The 26,563-nt window shown below is 40.1% G+C and overlaps 3 protein-coding genes across 6 annotated transcripts in view; 2 read left to right on the forward strand and 1 right to left on the reverse strand.

The window, feature by feature from the left end:
- The window catches only part of skila (SKI-like proto-oncogene a), a 33,100-nt gene extending 28,082 nt beyond the window's left edge, over positions 1 to 5,018 (forward strand). Inside the window, exon 7 of the mRNA XM_046051017.1 lies at positions 496 to 5,018. Coding sequence (XP_045906973.1) covers positions 496 to 756 — 261 coding nt within the window. The 3' untranslated portion in view covers positions 757 to 5,018. The remainder of the gene's footprint in view (positions 1 to 495) is intronic.
- Positions 5,019 to 6,223: 1,205 nt separating this feature from the next.
- gpr160 (G protein-coupled receptor 160) lies at positions 6,224 to 11,881 on the reverse strand. The gene is made up of 2 exons (XM_046052196.1): positions 11,807 to 11,881; positions 6,224 to 9,034 (listed from the first exon to the last, which is right to left on the reverse strand). The coding sequence occupies exon 2, from the start codon at positions 8,580 to 8,582 to the stop codon at positions 7,677 to 7,679; it is 906 nt and encodes a 301-aa protein (XP_045908152.1). The 5' UTR covers positions 8,583 to 9,034; positions 11,807 to 11,881; the 3' UTR covers positions 6,224 to 7,676.
- On the forward strand, positions 7,696 to 26,531 carry nadkb (NAD kinase b). Of its 4 annotated transcripts, none has more exons than XM_046052192.1 (12): positions 7,696 to 7,817; positions 15,315 to 15,608; positions 15,723 to 15,806; positions 16,380 to 16,509; positions 19,393 to 19,501; positions 20,083 to 20,168; positions 20,662 to 20,764; positions 20,935 to 21,104; positions 23,729 to 23,828; positions 24,051 to 24,208; positions 25,414 to 25,496; positions 25,586 to 26,531. In XM_046052192.1, exons 1-12 carry the CDS (start codon positions 7,804 to 7,806, stop codon positions 25,743 to 25,745), a joined length of 1,491 nt encoding a protein of 496 aa, XP_045908148.1. In that variant the 5' UTR covers positions 7,696 to 7,803; the 3' UTR covers positions 25,746 to 26,531. The 4 variants fall into 4 exon arrangements, with proteins under 4 accessions (XP_045908148.1, XP_045908150.1, XP_045908151.1 ...); XM_046052194.1 differs by lacking the exon at positions 7,696 to 7,817 and adding an exon at positions 13,381 to 13,605; XM_046052195.1 differs by lacking the exon at positions 7,696 to 7,817 and adding an exon at positions 13,381 to 13,585.
- The last annotated feature ends 32 nt before the right edge of the window (positions 26,532 to 26,563 follow it).

Genomic DNA, 26,563 nt, shown 5'->3' on the forward strand with positions numbered 1-26,563 from the left:
TTCGAGTTGCCAGGCGACAACCTCGGAACCTGAATGATTTGGAGGCTGTCTGCAGGGAGGAGTGGGCCAACATCCCTGCCGAAATGTGCACAAACCTTGTCACCAACTATAAAAACCGTTTGACATCTGTGCTGGCCAATTATGGCTTTTCTACAAAATATTAACATGCTGTTTGTCCAGGGGGTCAAATACTTGTTTTTCCTCATCAGATGGTTATCAATTTTTATAAATTCATATGATGTGATTTTCTGGAATTTTCTTTGGGATTCTGTCTTTCACTGTTAGAATGTACATATGATTAAAATTATAGATCGTTGCATTCTTTGTAAGTGGGCAAACCTGCAAAATCAGCAAGGGGTCAAATACTTATTTCCCCCACTGTACGTCAAGAACTACACGCCATGAATGTGATGAACTGTGTTCAACTAAATGTCTTCTAATGTGCTGTAGGCATACGTTGACCTCATGCCTGTCTGTCTGTCTGTCTCCTCCCAGTTGTCGGAACTGCGTCAGAGGCTGGAGCAGGCGGAGGCAGACCGTGAGGAGCTGCAGGAGGAGCTGCGCAGGGAGCGGGAGGCACGGGAAAAATTGGAGCGCACAATCGCCCAGCTCAAGCAGCAGATGGCCCAGTCTGGCACGGTGGGAGGCAGCCCCTCTCCTCCTCTCACCCCTTCAACTGGACCCCCTAACGCCCACTCCCCGCCCTCCTGCTCCTCTTCCTCCTTCTCAGAGGCCCTAGTGGCTGGCCAAAAGTAACTGCCACCCCTCTGGGCGCCTCCCTCATTCCTCTCCCCCATCACCCGCCAACTCTCCAGACACAAACAAATCAGTCTGAAGCATAAAGGAGGTTCCCATCTCCTCAGGCTGTTGTGTGTGTGTGTGTGTGGTGTTTTTTTTTTTTTTTTTTTTTTTTTTTAAACTTGTTCATCTCACCCTCACTCTTTTTCCAGACTTTTGTTTTTGTAATTTAATATCCCTTAAAAGAAAAGTTTTATGTTGTGTTATTATTTTTTTATTATTCTTTATTTTACTCTCCTCTCTTTAAACAGTATTTAAAGATTTATTTGGGCATGTATGTTTTGATTTAATTTATAATTTTTATTGAACAAACCGCTGCTTCACAGACGGGAGTTTGGTCAAGTAGAGACTAACTCAACACATCATTATGTTATTTTTGTTTTATTTTTTTTTCCTCCCCCACGGTTGTCACCCTCCACTCCAATCCCTCCTTGCTCTTTCTGGAATCTGGAACTCATGACTTGGAGATTTCAGACTTGGACACACAGACTCATCGCAGCTCCTCACGGACATCTCGTCATGCTACTACCTGGTACATCAGCCGGTGCCCACAGACACATAATGGCACCTGTTTTGCGTGCCCATTCTTCGTCTATCTGTATGTACAAACGCTCAAGTACCAGCGACTGCAGGAAACTGCATGGACATTTCAGTACACATTTTGTTTTGGGTTTTTTTGCTCCTTGTAAAAGACAAGTGTAACAACAAGTCAGAAACATCAAATCTATATGGAGGAGAAAGACATTTACTGTACAAAAAAAACAGATGTCGTAAAACCTCATGAAAATATGCCAATAGTGACGCTAAACTTGAAATGAGTGTTTGAGTGTGACCCCCACAAGGTAGCTAGCTAGCAAATCGCCTGGCCTGGACCCCAGCTGCTGCTAACACAGACTAGTTTTCCTCTTCACTTTGCTGGGCAGCGCCTGGATTCTCCTGTTGTAGACCAAACTGTCTTGTCGGTTGATCCACCAGCTGTCCAGTGCCTCCTCTAACTTGCCCCCACCACCTTCCGCCACTGTACGCTAGCGCCATTGCCCTCTGCTGGGAAACACTGTTGTTTTTCACCCACTTTGGGCTAGACAGGAAACACAGTTTTCCGGCTTGGCATGAAGAAGCTCACTAGCAGTGTTATGCACTTAACGCACCCTCCTCCCCCAGAATCCCCTGGGAAAGGAATGCGTCTGGACACGGGGGCTGGTTGAGCCAGAGTAGCTTTTCTAAGAAAGCAGAAAGGCGGGGTCTCACATGTGCGGTAGCTGTACTGTGTTACCATAATACATACGACATCCTTGCATGCCCGCACACACTCGAGTGTGCGAGTGCAGTCCAGGCATTCAGGCAGAACAATGGCGCCAGCGTTCCCAGCAAATGATCAAAGCTCCAGCCTGTCTCCATTTTCTGGCCTTTCTTTTTTTGTATCATTTGACTTCATTGTTAGCAGACGGTTTTATCCCCACCCTGTTTGTCAGAGTGTCATCTAAGAATGTGGGTCGCAGGTGAAAGCAGTTAGTCCAGGGTGTTTTGGGCCTCAGGTCTGGCCCCTGCTTCACGTTATTCTGCCTGGCAGAACAAACAGCACCGGGCAGGGAGAGGAAGTGAGGAGAGGTGAAGGATTGAGGGGTGCGCTCGGGGGACTGGTGCACAGCGGCAGGCTGGGTGGCCCAGACGCCGGAGGTACAGAGGGAGCCCTTTTTGTTTTGTGCTGTCAGAATGGGGACAGCTGTTGTTGTCTGGGGGCCTCTCTCGGGTGAGACTGTACAGACTCGCCCCATCTCTCAACAACCTCCCTCCCTCCTCCTCTCCCGCGAAATGACCGTCACTCACTCAGACATACCCGTCCATCCATCTCCAGTGCCAGATCAGCTGGGGGTGTGAAGTGTTTTGTAGATGCCCAGGAGAGCGAGCCCGACATCCAACCAGAGGAAGAGAGGACTTTTATTGTGTCAGTTGCCAGGCAAAAGCGCTTTTTATTGCCACTAAGGAGATCCCTATAAGCGAGTGTGTGGGCGCGCGCGAGTGTGTGTGTGCGCGCGTGTTTGTACATAATTGTTTAAAAAGAGATGGGGATCGGCCTCAGCTAAACCTTTTTTATGCATCTGCTATAAATGCAAATCGATAAGACATTCCACTGTGCTCCATCCTGTTTAATGCAGATTTTCTTACACAGCTTCCCTTTACAATAACAGACCTTAAAGCAGACCGGGCAGAGTACAGATGTGGTTTGTTGATTGTCAAAAAAGCAGGTGCAAGCCAGTAAAATCAAACCCATGCCGTATATGTACACTCTGCTGTTGTTCCATTTAAACCTTTATTGAAATTATGAAAGAAAATATTTAACGTATTAACTAAAGATTTATATTCACTTTGTAAATACAGTAGTCATTAATATATTAACTGTTCTTACATGAAAAATCTTTGAAAGGTTATATTAATTGGTCCAGAATCAAGGCTTCAGATGTTTTTGCTTTCCTTTTTAAAAAAAACAAAAAAAAACATGATATTTGCAGATACCAGAAGTTGGCTTTTGTCGAGTGGATGTGGGGGAGTGAAACGCACGGTTTACTGATACATGATGCAGGACAAAGGCAAAATAAAAACATAATACTTTGTTACACACTTTCCCCTCTTTCTGAACTGATGCATTTGTTTTTTGTGCATTTCATCTCACTGTTTAATGTGCAACGTAATGAGCTTTACCTCTTTGCTAAAGCGCCCTCCCCTGAGCCAAATTGAAAAACATTTGAAGAAAATGCATTTTTGAAAAAAAAGGAAAACAAACAAAAAATGATTTTTTTTGTTTGCATGTTTTGCTGCCCCATATGTTTTGTGTCACCGGGCCATTCTATCAATCTATTCGTTGTTAAAAGAAAAAAAGAATTCCTTCCACATAATGCACAAACTATTGAGATGGCTCATTTGCATGAACATTGAACATGTGCAAATTTTATATCGTTATTGGTTCAGAGGTTGGCTAAATATAAAGTCAAATATTGAAGAACATAACAGGTAGCCTAATTTGATTTGGAAGTGATGTGAGTGCGTGAGAGAAAAAGAGGGGAGTGTGTTTGTTTGCTCCCACGTCCAAATGAAGCACAGCAGCTATAAAAAGGGAAAGCGAAAAACTTGCTCATGTAACTCAGGATGTGTAGTTATGTTTCTTCATTCTGATCATATATCCTAGTCCGGATGTGTTAACATCACTCAAAAGATAATCAGTATTAGTTATTATTGTCTAAATGACCTCTTAAGCAGAACAAAAAAACTAAAAATGAAATTCTAGTCATATTAGCAGAAAACAAAATCTGTTAACCTCTGTAATCTTACTTTGTGTAATTATTTGTGCATTTTATACACAAGGGGGAGTTGTTTAGCTACTTTAATTACACACCATAATGGGGAAAAAAGGACTAAATGAAAGGGGAGAAAAATCCCTTATAACACAGTGTGCTCGGCCTTTTTGCAGTGTTATGAGAACTTGGATGTGCTTTGTACGGAATATTTACTGGTGTGAAAGTTTTCCCAACTGACAAAAAAACAAGGTGAAAGGAGCAGAGCTTTGCCATGTGAATACATTTGAATACAGGATTTGCATACCCATTGCCTCCTGGCTATGTAAAGAAAACTAGTAAACAAATCCAAGGTGCCCTTTGAACTGATTAAGGTGGTATGCTTTGTAGTTTGGTGCATAACTTTCCGCCAGCAATTATTCGATGCCAGTGTAGGAGAAGTAGTAAGTAGGGTGTCATTGGTGATTGATCACACAGATCACTGGTTACTAAAAATAGGTACACCATGTTTTAATTTATACAAATCCTGTAATAGACAAAAGAAAATCATGGCTTGGCTAAAAAGAACCCCCATTTCCCCTCAAAGCTGTTCTGAGACATGAAACACAGTGTCTGTGTATGACCATTGCATACTACGTTGCCAATACTACAGTGTGATGAGACTTTTGTTCTTGCATGAATCGAGACACTGTTCTCCTACCTCATGTTGTGATATAAAAAGATGTTTTTTAAGCAGAAGACACTGCATCTCTGTTTATCATTGATATTTACTAGTAAATTACATACCTGTAAATGCTTTTAGCTAATACCTCAGTTGTATCTAGTGTTTGTTTTTCTGTTTTTGCCCTTCCCTGATTTCAGATCTTGTAAATATACCCTGTATAGACAATGAACTTGGATCAAATTCAAGTAAAGTTCTGTAGTGTCAAACCAGTGTTGTCTTTTGCCTTTCTTATCCGCTTGATACTGATTTCCTCCTCCATGACGTCCTTAATGATTTCACACATTTGCACAAGATACTCGTTGAAAGTCGCACACTGAAGCCTGTGCTGTGCACAGACAAGACGGGTAAAAATCGCCCAGAATGGCATCTCCAGAGCCATTTTGATAATCGATTACTTGTTTCAGTAATTGTGCATGAGGACTATAAACTGGAAATCTTCACATTTGAGAGTCTGAAACTAGAAGACTCTCAAATGTGAAGATTTTCAGTTTATAGTCCTTACAGTACTTATAGGATAGTAATGTGAATTTCTTACGTTGGTGTCGCCGCAAAACAAGGATTTCATAAGTATTCGGCAGATAAATCAGTCAAAATAATCACAACGATGGTCCCGAGTGTATGAGTAAATATCTTCTGATGTGTTTTTCTGGCTAAATTTGTTGCTACTATTTCATTAGGACCCACCCACACACATGAAAAATTTCCAATAAGACTTTCCAGTGAACATTTTACTTTAGAGTAATCATTAAATTTTCCAGCAAGACTGCAAAATCAGAGCGCAATTTGCTAGCTAACTAGCTGTCCAGCTTGTTTGCATTAACAATTCCAACGGCACACCTGAAAAGAAAATGGCTATAAGCTTAATGCCAACTAAACCAAACGCCTCTGGTTTATTATTTTTTAGAGAAATAATTACCTCTGTGACCCAAATGTATGCATGGCAGGCACAAACTGGGGCTAAATGTTAACCATGTTCACCATCTTAGCTAATTTAGCATGTTTGCAAATTAGCACAAAGCAGCACTGAGGCGGATGGGGATGTCATTAGTTTAGCAGGTATTTGCTTATTACTGGACAAATTAATGAATATAAATGCATCATTGGGAAAGTATTTGCCAAAGTATTAGTGTCTGACTTACTGTATTCATTTTGTTATTAGTCAGATAAGCCAAAAGTTATTCATAAATTAGGTGCCTTTTTGAAGAATGCTAAACCTTTTGTTATTGTAATTTATGATGTAAATTACATAATTCCTGATAGATTATATTGTATATTTTTCCATACCATGCAATCATGGTCTTTAAAAAATAAATATGAATTTGAAAAAAATCATTATTATACCTTTTATTTAACCAAAATAAAAATCATTGAGATTAAAAATCTCTTTTTCACAATTAACAAGGTTGCATACACATGAACATATAACACAAAACACATAACAATTTACAATGGGAATAAATGGTTACAAGGTCATAAAATATCAAAATTAAATATTCATCACAAGTACTCAACAACAAGGACCAAATGAGTAATCAATCATTTACATCTACAGCCAGAATTGCCAGCCTCCAAGTCATTTAAAAGTACTTGCATTTTACAGCTGATTCCAAGAAAAGGGAGCAGATCACACTTTGACGCCCCTTTTCCCAATTCAGTCCGGACTTTAAACGTTGAAATGTATACTGTAATAGGCTGTATATTAACTTATTGGGAGAAAACTGGTAGTTATATGTAAAATCAGACGTTGAGTACCCCCATATCGCCAAAATGGCATGATCCTTGTTTCGCTGCGAACAGAGCCCTTTAAAGAGGGCTCTGGCTGCGAAGCTTTGACTGTGAGATTGACGGTCGAATCAGGCTCCGCCCATCGAAGCATCGAATCTTTGACTATTCGGTTCAGCCCTAAAACCAACCAACCCGAGCATACAAGTCAGGGTTCTAAAGTTTGTGATTCAACCTCAGTGCTCTACGGTAAACAGTATCCAACACTTTCAGGCTTTAAATGGATGAATGCTTGTACATGTCATCGCCGTCCAGCACTGACAACAAGTCTCCTTTTGGCCTCAAAGGAAAAACACGACTTGTTTTTAAAAAAAAAGTTGAATAAAAAATTAATCTGAATTTGAAAAACATGATGATGCCGCCAAGTTAAGTCATTACAATTCATCCTTTAAAGGTACAATGTGTAAAAATGTAGACTACTTTGTACCTAACAAATCCATTCTCCTAAAAATAGGGGCAGCATATCACATATCAGGTCATAACTGCTGGTAACTGCCGTTAGCTAGTTAGCTCAGTTAGCTGTACTGCTATCTTCACTTCAAGGCTATGCGGGGCCTGTTTGACGACATGATTTACATTGGCTTCGGCCAGGACGCTGGAAAAACAGGACACGTGAAGGCGGAGACAGCAGAGGCATCAAGTGGGAGAGAGTGAATTACATCATCGTGTTTATAAGTATGTGAGCATTTGTTTTTGTGAAGTTGGAAGTTATTTATTAAACAACGAGACTTTTGTGATGTACTGTGTTTAAATAAATTAACAAAATGTTCAATTTCCTTGCTAGTTGTTCCTGACACGTTCAGAATCAACACCAGGCAGCTCGTTTTGTGCCCCTTAAAATGTATATTTTACAGGCTCATTATTACGGTTTTGTATTTCTGTGTAATGTAGCAGAGCATTAACTGTTACTTATGTGTTACTTACTTGTGTTACTTATAACGTTCTTTGTCAGCCCTGGAACTTGAGGGTTTTAGCTAGGGCTATGGTTTGCCCTAGCTAAAACCCTCAACAAAGTGGCTAATTCCAACGTGTGTATTATTGGCATTGTGCAGTCATGTTCTGTCCTCGGCAGCCAAGCTGAATTAAAATCTCCACTTGCAGAAGCTGTCAGGAGGGACGACTGCCAAGTCCTGTGCTAGCTGTGAGGATGGACTGACTGCACATAAAACGGCGGCTATCAGAAGGCTGTTGAGGAAGCAGAGCCAAGCAATGTTCAAACCCAGGTATGCAGGTATTTCCACAGGCAGGAGGAAGAAGGTGGCCAGAAAAAACAGGAAAAGGGCCCAAGTGTTCAGAAATATACGCACGGCTTGGTGAACAACCTTTCCTCTGGAGTGAGTTCTACTTTGGTCTGTAATTTGGTCTTTTAGAGGAGGATTTTTTAATAATCGTGTTCTGTACCCAGCATACAACATTACACACCCTAGAGTCAGGAGGAGCAACATGGACACCTGCAGGACCTCAGAGTTGTGGAAGACCCAGCATTGGTGAATCTGGTTGTAAGGCGCATCCTCCAAGACAGGAATGAAGTCAGACAACAGGAAGACGTAGACAGCAGTGAGGTACCACAGGGAGCAGCTCACACATAAGTAGAAAATCCATCTGGCCCTGCCGGTGGGTTGCAACCTCTGAGTGACAGTGCAGAAATGATCCAAACCAGCCAGAACTACAACAGGCCAAAGTAAAGCCCGGTAGACTTGTCCAAGGATTTGAACCAGCAAACATATGTGGTACTTGGTCAGCTTCAAGCCCAGGAGGATGACGTATCCATCAGCGTGGATGTGAAGGGTGGTGACAGAGAGGGTCAGGGTTATGTCGACGACGGCAAGGGAAACACTGAAAACTCCCAAGAAGCTTTTGCAGATGTGGTTCCTCTGGAGAAACACAAGGGCCCAGTTGAGCAGACATTTTCCTCCCAGACTGAGCAGGATGGAGGAGATGGAGATATTCATGGTGTGTTCATTGATTAGATACAGCTTCATACACATTAGTTTGATTTAAACAGTGATTACTGCAGTAATGTAGCCCACTATAATTGTTTCAGTGCAACTGTTGCCAACCTCATAGCTGCCTTAATGACCACACAGTCACAGTGTTACAAAGGACAGTGTTGCCTATAGATGTTATTCTGAGGATGAATCCACAATATCCAGGCATCGCTGTCTCTGTCCATAAATCGAAGACAGATTTATCATAAAAGCAGTCATGTTAAAGATCATGTTTGAGTAACGAATTTATATCAGGATTTTGTTTTTGTTGTTTTTGACTTCTGCAAATGAATGCGATCTGTATGTGCTTTGACATCGACAGTATGAATGAGGAAATGAAACTGCCACTTCAGGCTCCGTGGGAAAGGAGAAGTCAGAGAGAAACTCAGAGTTTGAAGTTAGCTTCACTGCATCAGTTGCCAGAATTTCTGATCTAGGGTTTCTCTCGGTCTCTGAAACAGAAAACAGGTTCAATATACTCAGTTTTCACTAATCCCACTTTCTGATAAGAGGCCCTGGATCTGTAAATGGAAAACAAAGAAAGTGGTGTGGTCCTTCCACATAACATTGTTCAAACCAATCAGCAATTGTTAGTGTTCATGTGCAGGAGCGATGGCGGGAGGGGGCAGTGGGAGAGAATTCAATACACCGGCACATTCGAACAAGTTGGAGTCCAGGCACTGTGAAGAAGGAGAGATGGCTGAGACACATCCAAAGAGGAAAGGGAAAGTTTTATGACCAGGCAAGGACAAAGGGAATTCAACGCTGGAGAAACCTCAGAGATTTGTAAAGTGGGAGCTTCTAATGGAACACTGACGGAGGGGCGTATTTGTTTGGCAATTAAGTAGAAATATCAACAATCCTGCACAGGTAGAGCACATTAGGGCGGGGACTGGTAATCACAAATGCAGGGAAGGCAGACGAAGACCTGGAACAAGACACAAGATGAGTCACTGAAGCACAACAGGAAGTGGTAACAGACAAAAACTGAACACATAACCTAACTGCGGGAGCTGGGCGTGACAGTTTTCAGGGCTTTAATATAAAATAAAATAAAATAAAATAGACAACTTATATGATAACCGTCAGTCTAAACCAAGCTCATTTCATCACTACCAAAGTTGACAAGTTGATCAAATTTTTTAGTCATTTAAAATAAGCTGTATTTTTTTAAATTGTATTCAGTTTTTATATATATGTATATTTACATTAAGGAGAGCCTCAAGATAAGTTATGTAATTGTTTAGAGATAAAGATTTTTATAGTTTTTTGTTAAAGTAGTAAAATGCTAGATTAGTATGTTTGGGGTAAGATGTACCCCCTAAGACACCTTGCTCCTTTATGCTTGATTGTTTGTAAGTTAGATGTTATTTAGACACTGGATCGACCCTTTAGCCAACCAGCAACTTCACTATCAGAATGTCTGAGGTAAAATTCTGAGGTTATAAGCTAACAAATGCTCACATTGCTAGCTAGCTAGCTGGCAAGCACGTATTTTACAAAAAGTTTGAGAAATAATTAATATTGGAAAGCTAATAACATAAGGCAAGACAAGTTTATTTCTAAAACATAAGTCTATAACCCCCTTGCTTTTAAACAGCTAGTTGTAGTTTATTTTATCTGTAATTTGCACCTATTAAAATGATTTCACTCCATATAGGGGGAACATCTTACCCCAGTGGAAAATGCCTGTTCCCTAAAAAATAAATTTCATTAAATACAAATTGATTTATCAACTGTAGCTATTTATTTTGCTTTATAATATGTTACACTAAGCCTTCTTCAAGATACAAAGAAATTTGATAAAAAGTTATTTAATGTGTCAAAAATTGGCTTAAAATAAAACCCCTTTTTTACTACTGCCTACCTTATTTAAACATTTCCTGTTTCTGCATGGAGACACGGTACCATAGTGACATGGTTTTCTTTTTTCTTTTTAAACCCTTCTTCAGGTTAGCTCTAGCAGCATCAGGGTGTGTGAGGTCTAGGCAGCTGAAATAATCAGAAACTGCTGTTTCCAAGGTGAAGAATGAGCACTCAATCTGTGCACATTTTCTTTTTATATTTATTTCATAGCAAATTTGCTTGCACACTGAGGAAAAAAAAAATGAAAGAGAGAGTAAGTGATTCTGAAGAAGGATTGTTGATATTTGAACTGCCGAACAAATACACCCATACCCATGGTTTTCAGGATGCCCTCGGAACATGTAATATCACTGAGGTTTCTCCTTCATTAAAATGCCTTCGCTCTTGCCTTGTCACAACTTTCTTCTCTCTTTATACTCTTTAGACCTTTTCCTCTTTGGCTGTTTCTTGTCCATCTCCTCCATGTATTTACATATGTACAGTAAATACATATCTATTTATATTATGTTCATTGTTTTTTTTTCTCTCTTGTGTCTGTAAAGCACTACACCTGTGACACATGGATCCAGTTGCCAGTTTATTAAGTACACCCAGCTAAAACAGTCTTGCAGCTAACCCTACCTTTATAAACACTGTTGTTTATAAAGGTAAACAGCTGTCATATCAGACTTCTTTAGTTTTAGCTAGGTGTACCTAATAAACTGGCAGCGTATGAATAAAGTTTGTCATTATTATCCATAACAGGACATAAAATATCTATATCTATAGAAGATTTCACAGTATTTTCAAGTCTCTTCGAAATTATCTGGGGTACAGAGATGCTGTTTGGCCTCCTGGCTACAACTCTATATTGTCTAACTCATTTTTGTTTTGGCAGCAATGAACTTCTTTGAAAGTTGGTGAGCGTTATGACTAAATAAATAGTTTTTGAGCATGTGAAGCAGAATGGGATCTAAAGTTCCTTCTCATCCTGTGAACCCAGGAGTGAATGCTACACAGATAAAAACACACAGGCGTTTGAATGTCAACTTTTCTCTTCATTCTTTATCTGCACCTTCCTCTTGATATACGCATCTATCAATGCACAGGTAAAGGCAAGCAGGTAGAGATGACCTTAATAGGAAGTTTATGTTGACCAAATATTTACGCAGAGAATCAAAGTCACATTTCACACTGTCAAATTGCCATTATCAGAGAGATAACTGAGCAAAAAATACAAATGTCTTTAGTACTTTGAATTAATGTTAATAATTACTTTTCAAAATTATGAATATGTTTCATTCATTTACCAAAGTCATTGTAACACATTATCATTACATTTCTCTTGGTTTGACAGGAGACTCAACACTCTCACGTACCTTTGGATTTATCTGAATCCAGACACCTGATGTTAAATGCAGCACTGCACAGTATGTCTGTCTCCGTTTCCTTTTATTATGGTTATTAAACATGCTGGATCCCATGTCGTTGCAGAAGAAGGCGTGGTTGAAAGAAACGGAAGACAGTTAGGCAACATGTGTTAGGCAACACGTGTCAGCTCTGAACAAGGGTTGTGTGTTGTTCAAACAGACTTTTTATGCAGAAAATTTCCCACATTAAACAACTTTACAGCACCAAGGATAATGTAAATGTCAATTATGGGCCAAAGTTCTAACTAGGTGTGGTTTCAGGATGTGAAAATGAGAGCCAGTTTTCATTCACTGAGTTAAACTTCAGTGCAAATATGTCCTGGTGCCCATAAAGTATTAGTCCAAACATGCTAAGCTTGTGCTCTCCTGTCTAAATGAGACGTACTCTTTCCTCATTTAAAAATGAGCTCCCAGCAACTGGTCTTTCTATGAACTGTTTCATGAACAAGCCCTGTAGCAGTTTCATTAGAGGCTCTTGTATTAAAACCCCACATACTCATTTATTTATGAATTTTTATAGTGTCTTATTTGTTTTGTAATTAATAACATTTTGGGTCCAACAATAGTAAAGCAGATGTGCAGAACTACAGAGCTAGATCTACAGAACTTGAGTAAATGTACCACTGGTTATATTTTTTCCAATATGGTTTACTACTTTTACTTGCTTCTTGCACCACTGATCTCATCTGCTTTCCACTTAATAAATAAAAAAGATTACATTTGCATTACAGTTATGCATTATTATTATGAACTAGCCTATAGTCTGTGGCTTTACAAAAACAAGATAAAATAGTCAGGTAAAAGAACAACTCAGGTAAAATAAGATAAGCTAGTAAAAAGATAAATGACTCACTTAAAAGCACATTTGTATAATTGAGTTTTTAAAAGAGATTAAAGAGAGGAAACTGTTCTAGCTGCCCTGATCTCCCCAGGCAGGTCATTCGAAAGATCATTAGATTTAATTATTAATTCAGTTCATCAAGTTCAGGTCCTGAACCTGATAATTAATAATTCAGTTTATTTGTTCTGTTTACTTGATGAATCAATGATTTAGTCATACATAATTATAGTCATCTAGAAACTCATTTGTTTTCATGCTTTTAAATGTACAATTAAATGTCTCTTTAATTTGTAGGTAGGAAATAGATTTATAGAGAAAAGTACAACATATTTACCATTGGTTGTGTGATATTAACATAATATATAGGCCTTTAGTACAATATAATATAATATTTATTTAGGCTTATTATATTAATTATACTGTACACAGGATAAGCGGTTGACGATGGATGGATGGATGGATATTAATTATACTATTATTGGTTTGTTGAAAAACAAACGGAGTGCAAAATATAGCAGCCTTTTATTATTAGTTATTATAATCAGACAAAACCCTTACAGAACTGTAGATTTCTGCAGTTACTGTATGGTTGTCTTTTTGTCACCAAACATGGCGCTGTTTGTTGACCTGAACACCCGTCCTGCGCAGAGATCCGCTCACAGTGAAGTCCCGGAAGCATTCCCCCCAACATCATTTCCCCCTACCAACGGTCATGCACTGTTTTGTAATATTTCAGCTTTTAGAGTTTGACACTAAGGTCTTTTGGTATCGTCCAAACACACTCCAGCCTTGATGAAGTAGTAACGAAATGAGCATGTGTGCTTCTCTCTGACACAGTAAGCCTTTACTTCGTTCAGACGTTCAGACTGGGTAGCTACTTAGCTAACGTAAGTTAGCTTAATACTAGGTAACGTTCGCTGTCAACAGACCAACGGTTTTTCAGACTGGCCGTTTGTTACTTCTGACCGTATTCAGTTGTTTTCGGCCTTTCGGCCCAGTGTCAGTGTTAAACAAGACAGGGAAGAAACAATTCATTTACTTTAACGTTAGTTCTGTTGTGAATATAAGTTAGCGTAAATGCTAAAAAGAAAGTTGTAACATTAGACCTTGGTTTGGTGTAGGTTGGGTCATTCATTAGTCAGATAGTTAAATGAATATTTAACTGTTAACTGTGTTTTGTGGAAAATCAATATAACTTTAACGTTAGTCTGTTTGCTGTAGGAGTGAAACTAAACTTGAGTGTAGAGCTGCAACGATTAATCAATTAGTTCTCAACCAATAAATTAATCGCCAGGTATTTTGATAATCAATTAATCAGTTCCAGTGACATTTTAAAGAGAAAATAAAGTCTAAATTCTGATTTCAGCTTCTGAAATGTGAATAATCTCAAGTTTCTCTAACGTTAGTCCTCAGTGACCGTAAACTGAATGTCTCTGGGATGCAGAAAAAACAAGACATTTGAGGAGGACAAATTGGTCTTTGGGAAACACTGATGACATTTTTCAACATTTTCTGACAATTTATAACTTTAGACCAAAAAAAAAAGATTAAAACACTGCTTCGTTTCAGCTGTTTATGTTCCCCTTAGCAACATGGACCAGAGCAAGAGTTGTGAGACATTAATTTGTTTTCAGGGATGAAAGGGAAATGGCTGGACTTGAAACCAGCTGTTTTCAGGCTGTTCAGAGCAGTGTTTTCTGTAGGAGATGGGAACTCCCTTTGGGGTGGACTTTAAGCTTTTTGACTTTGCAAACCTATTACATGGACAAAAAAGAACTCACTAAAGAAGAGGAAAAAAGGAAAAAAGCATATATGACCTCTTTAAAGTGCTTGTGCCAAAATGTACAGTGATATATTGAACATAAAAAAAGCAGCAAATCCACATAGAAGTTGGAACCAGAGAAATGTTGGTATTTTAGCTTCATAAAGTACGAAACGATTAAATGATTATCATACTATGTAGAATAATTGTTGGAGTTTCATTTTCTGGCAGCTGACTACTTATTTAATCCACTAATCGTTTCAGCTCTAAAGTATTTTCAGTTTAAAAAAAAAAAAATCTCATTGTTTGTCTTCTTCTTTAAATTGTCAAAATATTTTTGTTCTGTTCCCTCTCCTCATTCACTCTCTGACTCGCTCGACCACCATTGCTGTTTCTCTCGCTCTGTGAGCCAGGGGGGAGGGCCCAACTTGGTGTGGTTTAGGGCTGCACAATTAATCGAAATCAGAAATTGGAATATGGCCTACTGCAATTTTAAAATCGCAGGAAGTGCAGTATTTGTTAAATGCAAAGTGCGTGTCATAATACCATTTTAAATGTAATATTGTCGTGTTGCAGAGTTGTACACTTCATATTCTACAGTCTTAAGAAAACGTCTTTGTTTGGTACGGATCCCAGCAAAAATAACACCATAAACATGTAAATAAGTTTATCAATGAAAATGAGAATAATTATGTAAAAATTATCATTCCCTCCAATATTGCAAATCATATCGCAAATGCAATATCAGTCAAAATAATCGCAATTAGATATTTTTTCAAAATCTTTAAGCTGTAGTGTGTTTACAAACAGGAGATGCTGATGTTCTCCCTTTAACAGATGTTTCTTCCCTGCAGAATGGAGAATTCAGAGGCCAGTCCATCATCGGGGCCCCTGGCAATGCCGAATAAAGGCATGGCGCGACCTTCAGCTCCCTCTGGTCAGCTGTCCGAGTCAGCCAGGCCCTCCAAGCACAGGGAGCACCCGTCCAAGTCACCACGGAGACGGCGGAGGGGGATGAGATCACAGCGGCGGGGGGGTGGTCATGAACAGCTGCTCTGGGAGATCGAGCGGCAGAGGTTGCCGGGACAACACGAGCACTCGGAGCCTTCTGGCTCAGCAAGCGACACAGCGGAAAGCTCGCCTAAGAGGTTTGCTCTGCTGGTTGCCACCTGGTTGACCATGCCACTGTCTCAATTCTGTTGCCCCCGACGTGAGGTGATATTATCCTGACTTGTCCTCCTTTTTTTTCCCCCTCCTCACAGGAGAGCCCACTTTCTACATGGACCGTATCCAGCCACTCACTTCGGACCCAAAGCCTGTATTCTTCCCAACCCAACTTCAGTCATGTAAGCATAATAGTGCTGGATGAGTCAAACTTTGTGTGTACAAACTGTTTGTCAGGGACATTGACACAGAGAAGCTTACGTAACGGTGTGAGATAAGATAAAAATGAGAATGCTGTGATTGGATGTTCCATGAAATGGGATGGATAACAGAGCAGACTACAGATGCTTATTGTCGCCTGGTCTCAAGAGTGTTTCCTTGGACTTGATCTGAAAACACAGACACAGAACGAAATTATCCGTACAATGCCTGTCATCCACCACGTGAAGGATGAGAGAAACAAACGGTAAAGAGCAGAAAGAAAGAGCTTGTTTAATTTCTGATGTTTAGAGTGTGGACGTCACTCCTGCAGACGTTACAGTGTCAAAAAAGTTAATGAATGACTGTAGCTGTTGGTACAATGTAGATTTATTAATCCAGAAAACAAGGTAACATCTGGTCAAAGTCTCAAGACAGTGTGATTATGTAACAGTCATCTCTTTCTAAAGATATTAGACATAACGTATTTAGTCTGTTTCAGTGTTTCTAACCTATTAGTGTGTTTGTTTATTGGTTTGTCTGTTTGCGTGTCCCAGGCACATCCAGGACCCAGCCAGCCAGCGGCTTACCTGGAATAAACCTCCCGTGAATGTGCTCATCATAAGGAAAATCAGAGATGAGAGCCTCGTCGAGCCTTTCAAAGAGCTCTGCAGGTTTCTAGTGGAGGTACAGAATCACATGATTTGATCATTTGTTTGTTTGTTATCATATACGTTTCCTGAGATGAATGTGTGATTAAGGAGGTGGACTTTGGCATCTAAAAACCATACTGAAAACAGATTCAAATTTTTCAGATGCCTTGAGACGCACTTGATTTTGGTTATTGCACACATTAATGAGACATTACTTACTATTTCCACCGGACAATTGACCCAATCCTTAATGTTGTAATTATATAAATCTGAGTTGTACACAATTGAAGCTTAGAAATCTCAGCATGCACCGCAAGACTTTTTTTTTTGTCCCATGTTGACGTGTGGGTGTACAAACTACAGAACTGTTTACAGTTAGTTAGTAAGTTAGTTAGTTAAGTCTTTAAATTCCCATAGGAACATAGGCCATCGACGAAGCTCTTCCATCCTCTCCGGTCTTACGCCCTCCTCTCCAGATGTTGCCACGTCAGCCCTTCCTTCTTCATCTCCTGTTCTGTGGTTCTTCTCCAGGTGGTTCTCGGTCTGCCTCTCTTCCTCTTGCCCTGTGGGTTCCATGTCAGTGCCTGTTTAGTGATTGATTTCTTTCTCCTGAGTGTGTGCCCTATCCACTTCCATTTCCTCCTCCGAATTTGCATTTCTATTGGGTCTTGTTTGGTGAGTTCCCACATGTTGACGCTAGAGATGATGTTGGGCCAGTATATTCCTAGAAGGTGTCTGAGGCACCGGTTGGTGAAGACCTGCAGCTTATTAAGTATGGTGGTGGTAATTCTCTGGGTTTCAGAGCCATAAAGTAGAGTGGTTTTTACGTTTGAGTTGAAGATTTGCAGTTTGGTCTTGAGTGACAGGTTTTTTGCCTTCCAAATATTGTTTAGCATGTTGAATGTTGTCCTTGCTTTTCCGTTCCTGGCTTGGACATCGTCCTCCGTGCCACCATCCCTTGAGATGATGCTACCGAGGTATGTGAAGCTGTTTACATCCTCTAGTGCATTATTATCCATGGTTATGGGTGTGCTGTTCTTGCTGTTGATACGCAATACTTTATTTTTTGATGAGTTTATTTTGAGACCGAGCAGAGCAGCTGTTTCCTCCAGTTTTCCAGATTTTTCCTGCATCTGTTGGTATGTGTGAGCCAGTAATGCCAGATCATTAGCGAAATCGAGATCTTCTAGCTGCTCTGTCAGGCTCCACTGTATGCCGGTTCGTCTGTTGTTGGTTGTTTCTTTCATCACCCAGTCTATGCAAAGGAGGAAAAGAAAGGGTGAGAGCAGGCACCCTTGCCGCACACCAGTCAGGACCTGTTTACAGACAAGGTGTAATGATCACAAGGTTATTCCGCTCAAAGAAATGATTGAGATTTACAGAAGCCACAAGGACGATTGTGAGGATGAAAAAAAGTAAATTAACCATTATCTGGCATAGTTGACTAAAAATTTAAACTGACTCTTCGAAAGTATTAAACAAAAATAATAGAATATGTCCTCATCCTGATTATAAGCACACAGAGAGTGGGGAGTAAATATTTCCTCTTGCCTGTTGTTGACAGAAATGTTAGTTATGTTTTTGTGTCTGATTGCAGGCTTTCATTAAAGACATGAAAACACCTATAAACTAAAAGTTTATAGGTGCAGGAGACTGTTTAATCCTTTTGTGGAGTTTCAGTCAGAACCATCAGACCTGTAGCAAACATCCATCCATCCATGTTCATATAATTAATTATGTCACTTTCATTGTGATATACTGCTGGGAAGTACCGACAAAGTGATAAGAATAAATTATTCTAGGCTATATTGTCTCCATCGGACTTTCATACTTTGCCTGGTATGACTGTGAATCAGGTATTAAATTGCATTTAATGTGGTATTAAAAGGTAAATGTAATGCAGAAGCCTGGGTTTGTGTTGAGATGAGGGCTGCACGATTAATCTAATCGTCGTCGCAAAAAGTGTGCGATTTAATAAAACAGAAAAGGTGTGTGTGACGCTCGTCAACCAACCAATCACAGCGTGGATGGGGCGGGACATTAAAAAAGATTTGACTACTACAGCGGACTTTCAAATGATGGACAATATGATTATTGACAAGTTAGTCCTTAGCATTAACAAATTAGAGACCGATGTACACATATTCCTTGATAATCAAGCAAGTAGACTCATACTACCATTTGTTCCATTATAATCGAATCGCAAATCGCAATATTGTCACAATATGACTTTTTATCTAAATCATGCAGCCCTAGTTGAGATAATCTTGAATTTGAACTTAACATTCAAATAACTGTAAAATCACTACAGGTACTTGATATTGTTTTACTGCATTAAACTCAGTACTGTAGTGAGAGATCAGCTGTATTGGCGCCATCACCACCTCCTCCTGATGCTCTCTTTTTGTCTCAAATCTTGAGAAAAGTTTTCTGACACAGGCAAAATAGCATGTGTGTATACCAAATTCAAAAATAGTTGGTTTCCAATGACGTGTTCATTTACCTGTCAGTCAATTTGAGAGTAATACCAGGTTGCAGTTTTGTGTTCAGTTTAATCAGAGGGTGACTCTTTTGTTTGAATTTTGAGATCAGATTCTCCATTTCATTGCTTTCAGTTACAGTTTTGTTTGTGTGTACACTGAAGCATTTGTGGTACTGAAGATCGACAAGTCTTAACAAAAAGAATCCAGGAAATGAACCAGACATGTAGGTGAAAGTTGCAGTCTTGGCCACATGTTTCCAAAACAAGCTGTGCTTTGTACAACAAGGGCCAGTTCCATATAAACGCAGTCATGTTAAACTGCACGTGCTTGGCATACGCTCAACTTGAGAGACGACTGTGCGCGCGCGCGCGTGTGTGTGTGTGTGTGTGTGTGTGTGTTGGCTGCCGTCACTAAAGCGTGTCTCTGTGCATCAGGAGAAGCAGATGATGGTGTACGTGGAACGCAGGGTAGCAGATGATGCTACGCTGTCAAAGGACGAGGCGTTCGGCTCCATCCGCAATCAGCTCTGCACCTTCAGAGAGGGTGAGACTCCAGCATGTCCCACCGCCTGTCACACGATAAAGACACAAGTATTAACACTGAACTAACATTTGTACACTGTGATGTAAAATATACCACTAAAGATAAAAGTTCTGTATACACAAGTTCCAGGTGTTAAATGTGAAAATTAAAGGTACTCATTCAGAGTACTCCGTATGTAAGCTGTACTTTAATATTGTGGTGTTTAGGGTGGTTCTGCTGTTTGGTAGATTAAACAGCAGCAATACATAACACTTTGTGAGCTTTCAAAAAAGTAAACTGAAGAAAGATACTAGTATATCCATTATTATCCATTATTATTATATCCATTGTTAATTCTAGTTTTACAGCAAAAATGTAGTTTAGATCACATTAATACTATGGTCTTATGTTTTCTTACGTTGTTGCCATTGTTCTGCTAGATAACTATATTTGTCCATTTTAAATTTAAATAGCATGACAGCTTTTTCTTGCTGTAAACAGATGAAAGGACATTGTTATCAAGAAGTTTCTTATGTGCATACTATAATGCTGTTAAAATGAAACCAACATATTGAATGTAGCGGTGTTTTTTTCGCCTGCAGGTTATGATGATATCTCTGACTGCATAGACCTGATCATCTGTCTGGGGGGAGATGGGACTCTGCTCTACGCCTCCTCTCTCTTCCAGGTAATCACACTGTTATCAGTTGATCACTACAGGCAAGCTGAAGTCACACGGTTTAATAGTTTTTATGCTATGTACAACTACTTTCAAAGGCAACGCTGTGTCCAGGGATTTATTCTTCTAAATCAAATAAAATAAAAATCTATTTCTTATATCTTGTCTTTTCTAACCATGGGGACTATAATACTGTCAAATCTACAGATCTGTGATTAACATATATTTTCGATGTGGTTTCATTGTACTTTATCCTTACTTTCCAAAGCTTTACTTCTTTGCTTTCTTTTCTTGCTTTTACTTACTTTTTATTTTTAAATCCTATCGTCACTTTTAAATCCTATCCTCAAAAAAAAAGAGGAAAAAGGAATGCATTTTTTGTCTGTGATTCTGATTTAGTTGCACATTGTGTTAAGAGGCTAGTATATGTGTGTCCTGAATATTTAGCAGACTGTATAAATTGCTCATAATAAGCTCCCCGGACTGTTTTTCTTTTCTGTAGGGGAGCGTCCCCCCGGTAATGGCATTTCACCTCGGTTCTCTGGGTTTCCTGACGCCCTTCAAATTTGAGTCATACAAGACTGAAGTGGCCAAAGTGTTTGAAGGTAGATTGGAGCTTTAAATGAAATATTGGTCTCCTGAAAGATCAAAGAAAAGTAACGTTCCCTTCTTTTAGTTGTCGAAATAGCTCAACACATGCCACTACAATAAGTAGATAATGTGTATGTGAGCGCCACGTGCGTGCTTATCTTTGTATGTGTATGCTGGTTTTCAGGCAATGCAGCCATCACTCTGCGCAGTCGTCTGAAGGTGAAGGTGGTGAAGGACATGCTTCAGAGAGCAGGCCAGCAGCCGTATAGCCGGGAGCCACAGCAGGAACACAACGGGCTCCTTCCTCATGGACACACAAACAGCGAGGCCGGCAAGGTCACCCTGCAGCTACAGGTGAGGACAAAGACATCCTTGAGACCTCTTTGTTAAAGTGTCACAGTGGTCATTGCCTTTGTTTATGAGGACCCAGGTGCTTCTTGAGCTAAAAATAAATAAAGACACAGCAGGGTAAAAAATATTTTTGACTGCAGGGACGATTTCAGGAGCATAGGAACCTTACCTAAATACAAAGCAAACCACACACATTAATTAGCTCACATTTCCGCAGTCTTTCACAAAAACACAAAAACACAAACACACACACAGCAAGTGTTTTCTGCTATATTCTTGGTTTTATGAATTGTACCTTTTTCCTTTTTATTACTTGATGCTTTGACAGTATTGTCTTTTGTTGCACACTAAGCAAAGTTAACTGAAATTAAATTGAATGTAAATGCTCTGTATTTATATAGCACCTTTCTAGTCTTTGCGACCATGCTTTTACACTGCATTGCATTCACCATTCGCTCACATTCCTAAGTGCTCAAACAGAAACTAACATTCATACACTGGTGGAACAGCCACCAGAGGCCTTTCGAGGTTCAGTATGTTGCCCAAGGACACTTCAATATGCAGCCTGGAGGAGCCGGTGATTGATCCGCCGATCTTTCGACTAACAGGCAACCCGCTCTATCTCCTGAGCCACAGCCGCCCATGTGTATAAGAGCACAAGCGAGTGTGTGTGTGTGTGTGTGTGTGTGTGTGTGAGAGAGAGAGAACAAAGTGAGCAAATAAGAGAAACAAATTATTTTAAAGCAACATTATGCATTATGCAACATATAAAATAACAGCTGATGGAGAGTGATGCCGGTGTCGTGCCTGTAACATAACCGGGCTCAGCAGCCTCTATAGACATAACGTCAGCTAATGGCAGAGTTGAAGACTTGAAGAGGACGTAGACGGAAGAAGCTAAGAAGAGAAAAAGAAAGTGACCAATCTTGAGGCTGATAGTTTCATCAAAACAACATACTGAGTTGGGAAACGACGTACTGAAGAGAGAGAAACAACCTTAAGTCACTCAGAAGATCGTCTACTTTGGAGAGAGTTTTCTGTGTCCTTTTCAACCCTTTCCTGTCTCCTTTGCATTCATTCATTCATTAGATCCACGCAAACATAAGCGTCACACAACAGTAAATACAAACAGTTGTTGTTTCCTCGTTTGTGAAAATTGCGCCTCAAATGATATGTTTTTTTATCAGTTGGACTAATCTTTATGGTTCTTCAGATCCAGTGGAAACACAAACAGGAATGTTTAAAGAAGGACTTTAAGTTTCCCAGTTTAGTTCCTAGTTCAGTTTGTCTGGTCCCATAGTCTTTGGAAATATTTGGTTGAAAAGGGCTCGTGTGAGCGCATTTTGTCCTCTTTATTAATTCCTGATCACACTCCTAAAATGACGCTGTAAAGACGATGGAGGCTCTGTGTGTGTGTGTTTCCGTTTCATCCTGGGTGTGTTTGTGGGTTCATACATGTGTACAGCTCATTGGGCTGGGTTGCCATGGTGGCAGTCATAATAAAGCCGCTGGGGCGAATACATGGGAGAGAGACTCGGATGTTGTGAAGTTCTTTCAGAGCCAGTTGCCACGGAGACTGTGGCATCAACAGCGCTGTCCACAGCGAATGGATATTTAATGAGCGTTGACACTCTCGGTCTGACACACTCTGTAACTAAACAACATGCCTCACTACTGCAGTCATACTTTTCAGTGCAACGCTATCCTCTTTCTCCCTGGGTTTAAAAAAAAAAAATAGTTTTGTCTCATCAATAGAAGACAGTAATGGACTTGTTCTGGTCTCTGAACTTGATCTTGACCTCGGATTACATCACATCTGCTGAATCCAGCAGGATGTTTGCTCTGTGCTAAGCTGACGTCAGTACATCTGCCAGACATCACTGCTCTGCGCTGCAGTGCTGTGAGACTGACTGAAGTGTGGAACATGATTTGTATGCGGCTTGTCAGCACACCAGCATGTTTCACTGCTTGTAGTTTCCTGGTGTGATGTGGGGTTGTAATGCACTGTAACCCTGTGCCTATCGCTGGCTGATTTAGATTTCGTTTTATATTTTCTGTCTGTGAAAATGAATTACATATCGAAGACGGCCTTATTGTGCTCCGCACCGTATGAGGATATGAGCAAAATGTAATAATGTCATATTATTGAGTGGCTACATACAGATTTTCCACATTATATAGCACTGCAGTTATACTTCCTTTATCATCTCAGCCACACAGGTTGTGTTTTGAGTTGTTTACTTGTTTGTTTGTTAGCTGGATGTCTCAGAAATGGTTTAACAGATATGAATAAAATTCTGGTTCTCCTTCAAGCCATAGGTGAAGGACAAACTTGCAGTATATTGCACATACAGTATGTAGATGCACATAAACACATCAAAACATTTATAGCATTTGGCCTATAGATGGCACTGCAGTAAGATGATTAATTTAATGGTCCTAAGTCTGATTTATATATATTCCCAAGGAAGATTTAGGTTTTCACAATCAACTTGATCACTATTTTGAGACAGATTCAGATGAAAAACTATTGAAATCTAAAATTGGAAGATTGTGCAGCTGTGGTGGACTTATGTGCTCTCTGAGTGCCCTCTTATCTTTATCCTGTCTGTGCATATGGTTCGCAGGTGTTGAATGAGGTGGTGGTGGACCGAGGCCCGTCCTCCTACCTGTCCAATGTGGACTTGTATCTCGATGGGCGACTCATCACCTCGGTGCAGGGAGACGGTAAGGGCCGTCATACACGTGTTCCTATGAAGTGATGTGACTCTTTTGTCTTGATTTGTTTTTTCATCAAAGTGAAGCAAAGTACAGTTTCTTTTTTTCACAGTAGGGTCACAACAGATAACGTGGACAGGGAGAGCAGTACAGTTGAGGCAGCAGTTGAGGCAGATCTGCTGAATTAATAGTGTAAATGTGAGAAATGTCCTCCTTCTGTCTGTCCTCCAGGTGTGATTGTGTCCACACCTACAGGCAGCACAGCATATGCAGCTGCAGCCGGAGCCTCCATGATCCACCCTAATGTTCCCGCCATCATGGTCACCCCCATCTGCCCACACTCACTCTCCTTCAGGCCCATCGTTGTCCCTGCTGGGGTGGAGCTCATGGTAAGAAAGGAGGGGAGGAGGCAGGACTGAGCGTGGTGTATACGTATTGTTAACAGATAGCGTGAGCGTTCGTAGGCCGTTGGGCCATCAGGAGCTGCCAGAACAGCTTCAGTAACTAAGATTCTCCAAGGACTGTCTAATATGTTAGTTATATCAGTTGTTTGGCATCTGAATTTGTTACATTTCTCCAATCATTCACTCTTTTCTTCGTATGAATATATTTATTTTTTTTGTTTATTTACAGTGGTTCAGTTTTTTTTTCTTTCTTGTACTGTATAGCAGGGAAACACTAGCTTCATACACGCCACACATAAACTGTTTGTTTACTTGTAAACTAATTTAAATCCTTAAAAGGCACTCTTAGTTATTAGGGGGGTTTCTTTTGCCTCCCTGTCTTCTCTGTCATAGTTGTGGTAAGACATTTCCATCAATCCCTGTTAACGTTTGACTGCCCGTAGCACTGTGTGTGTTTTTTCTTTAGAGGCACAGTAGGGTTCAAGGTGCCATTCTGTACCTTAGCTGAGCCACATACATTTCTCTCTTATACAGATGGTTGACAAAGTAAAGGAAAAACCAACATCAAATGTCGTAGTATGGAGTCACTCCACCACGAGCCTCCAGAACAACTTCAGTGCTACTTGCAAAGTCTGTGGTAATCTGTTGGAGGGATTAACACCTTTCATCCACAAGATATCCCCTCACTTGTATGCACAATGTTTTATTTAATCAGGTAATCTCATTGAGATCAAGATATCTTTGGCAAGAGAGACCTGAGTGCAGGAGATAGAAAGAACAATATCCAGACATAACAAAAGGATATATCAGTCACAGACATCACTAAGTAGATTAGAACATTTGGTTTCATGGTGATGGTGGTGGAGAGCATTGTCTTAGATGATGGTCTGAAATCATCCACAGGTGTCATGTGAAGGCATCATTTATCGGCCCAACCCTAACGACCAATATATCTGAATATCAGCTTTTAAAATCCTTAAATATCAAAATCGGCATCAGTCTAAAAAAATCCCATGTAGGCATTTTATTCACGCCATTTTCAAACTCTCCAAACAATTCAGTGAGCCCGGGTGCACGGAAGCATCTGCATTTGATGTTTTTCCACTCTTTTATACAGGTTTTGCCTTTAATTTGCTCCCGTCTCTAGCATGAGTCTTAGCCCTGTTATAACGCTTCTTCCCCCAAAACAGATCACCTTGTCCCCTGATGCCAGGAACACCGCCTGGGTGTCGTTTGATGGCAGGAAGAGACAGGAGATCCAATATGGAGACTGGTAAAGTTCATTATCAGCTGCTGCGTCATTATACAGATTTCTTTTTCCTCAATTTAGGATTAATTGGCTTTTTGCTTTTCTCCCAACAGTATCAAGATCACTACGTCTTGCTACCCAGTGCCCTCCATCTGTTGCCATGACCTGGTGTACGACTGGTTTGAAAGCCTGGCTCAGTGTTTGCACTGGAACGTGCGCAAGAGGCAGGAGCGGCTGGCGGACATCTCGGACTCGTCAGACACAGAAAACTGAATCAGCGGATGCTCTTACTGGCCTACATTGAAGTCACGCAGTCGACCTGAGAGTGAATGAGGTCGCCCTGCAAACATTTTCAGGACAGAAACACTGCACTGTGAAAGCAAGAGCACGTGTGTCTACAGCCAGATTAGTGTCACGTAGTCCTATGAATAGCACTTACAACGAGCATACTGTGTATACAGTGTTTTATACAAGAGTCACACATGCGCGTAGCATCTCATTACATTCCAGTTCCTACACAATTTAAAGCGAGAGAGCATGTTTCTCACCTAGAAATGGTCAAATAAAAAACTCTTGCAGCCACTTATATGATTACAGTATATTAATATTCTGAATGAATACTGTTTTTATCACCACCATGATGATCTGTGTGTGAGATGTAGGTGTTACTGACATAAACTCAGTAGGATTATAGATAGAAAAACACTGATACATTGAGAAAAGGACTGTAAATGTGTACATACAGGATTTGGAAATATTTATTTTATGTCCTATTAATGTGATATTTATGTATTTTCAAGATGTGCTTTAAGACTTAAAACTGAATTTCTGTTATTGAGTCAGCCAAAGACTGTTGCATGTGATAGTTACTATAAAGAGTTCAGTTTCGTTTCTGCCCGTGTTAAATTAAGTTTTAGAACAAAACAAAATAGAACGAGTTGGAGGAGTTTCCACCAGTCACGCTGTTTTCATGGTCAATTAACTGTCGAAGTGAAATAAAATAAAAGTCTGTAGTAGAAAGGAGTAGAATTTAAAAAAATTAAACGCTTGCTAACTTTCTGTCTGATCTTTGTGTGAATCCAAACTGAGTC

This window comes from Micropterus dolomieu, linkage group LG06, assembly GCF_021292245.1.
Source record: "Micropterus dolomieu isolate WLL.071019.BEF.003 ecotype Adirondacks linkage group LG06, ASM2129224v1, whole genome shotgun sequence".
Taxonomy (NCBI): domain Eukaryota; kingdom Metazoa; phylum Chordata; class Actinopteri; order Centrarchiformes; family Centrarchidae; genus Micropterus; species Micropterus dolomieu.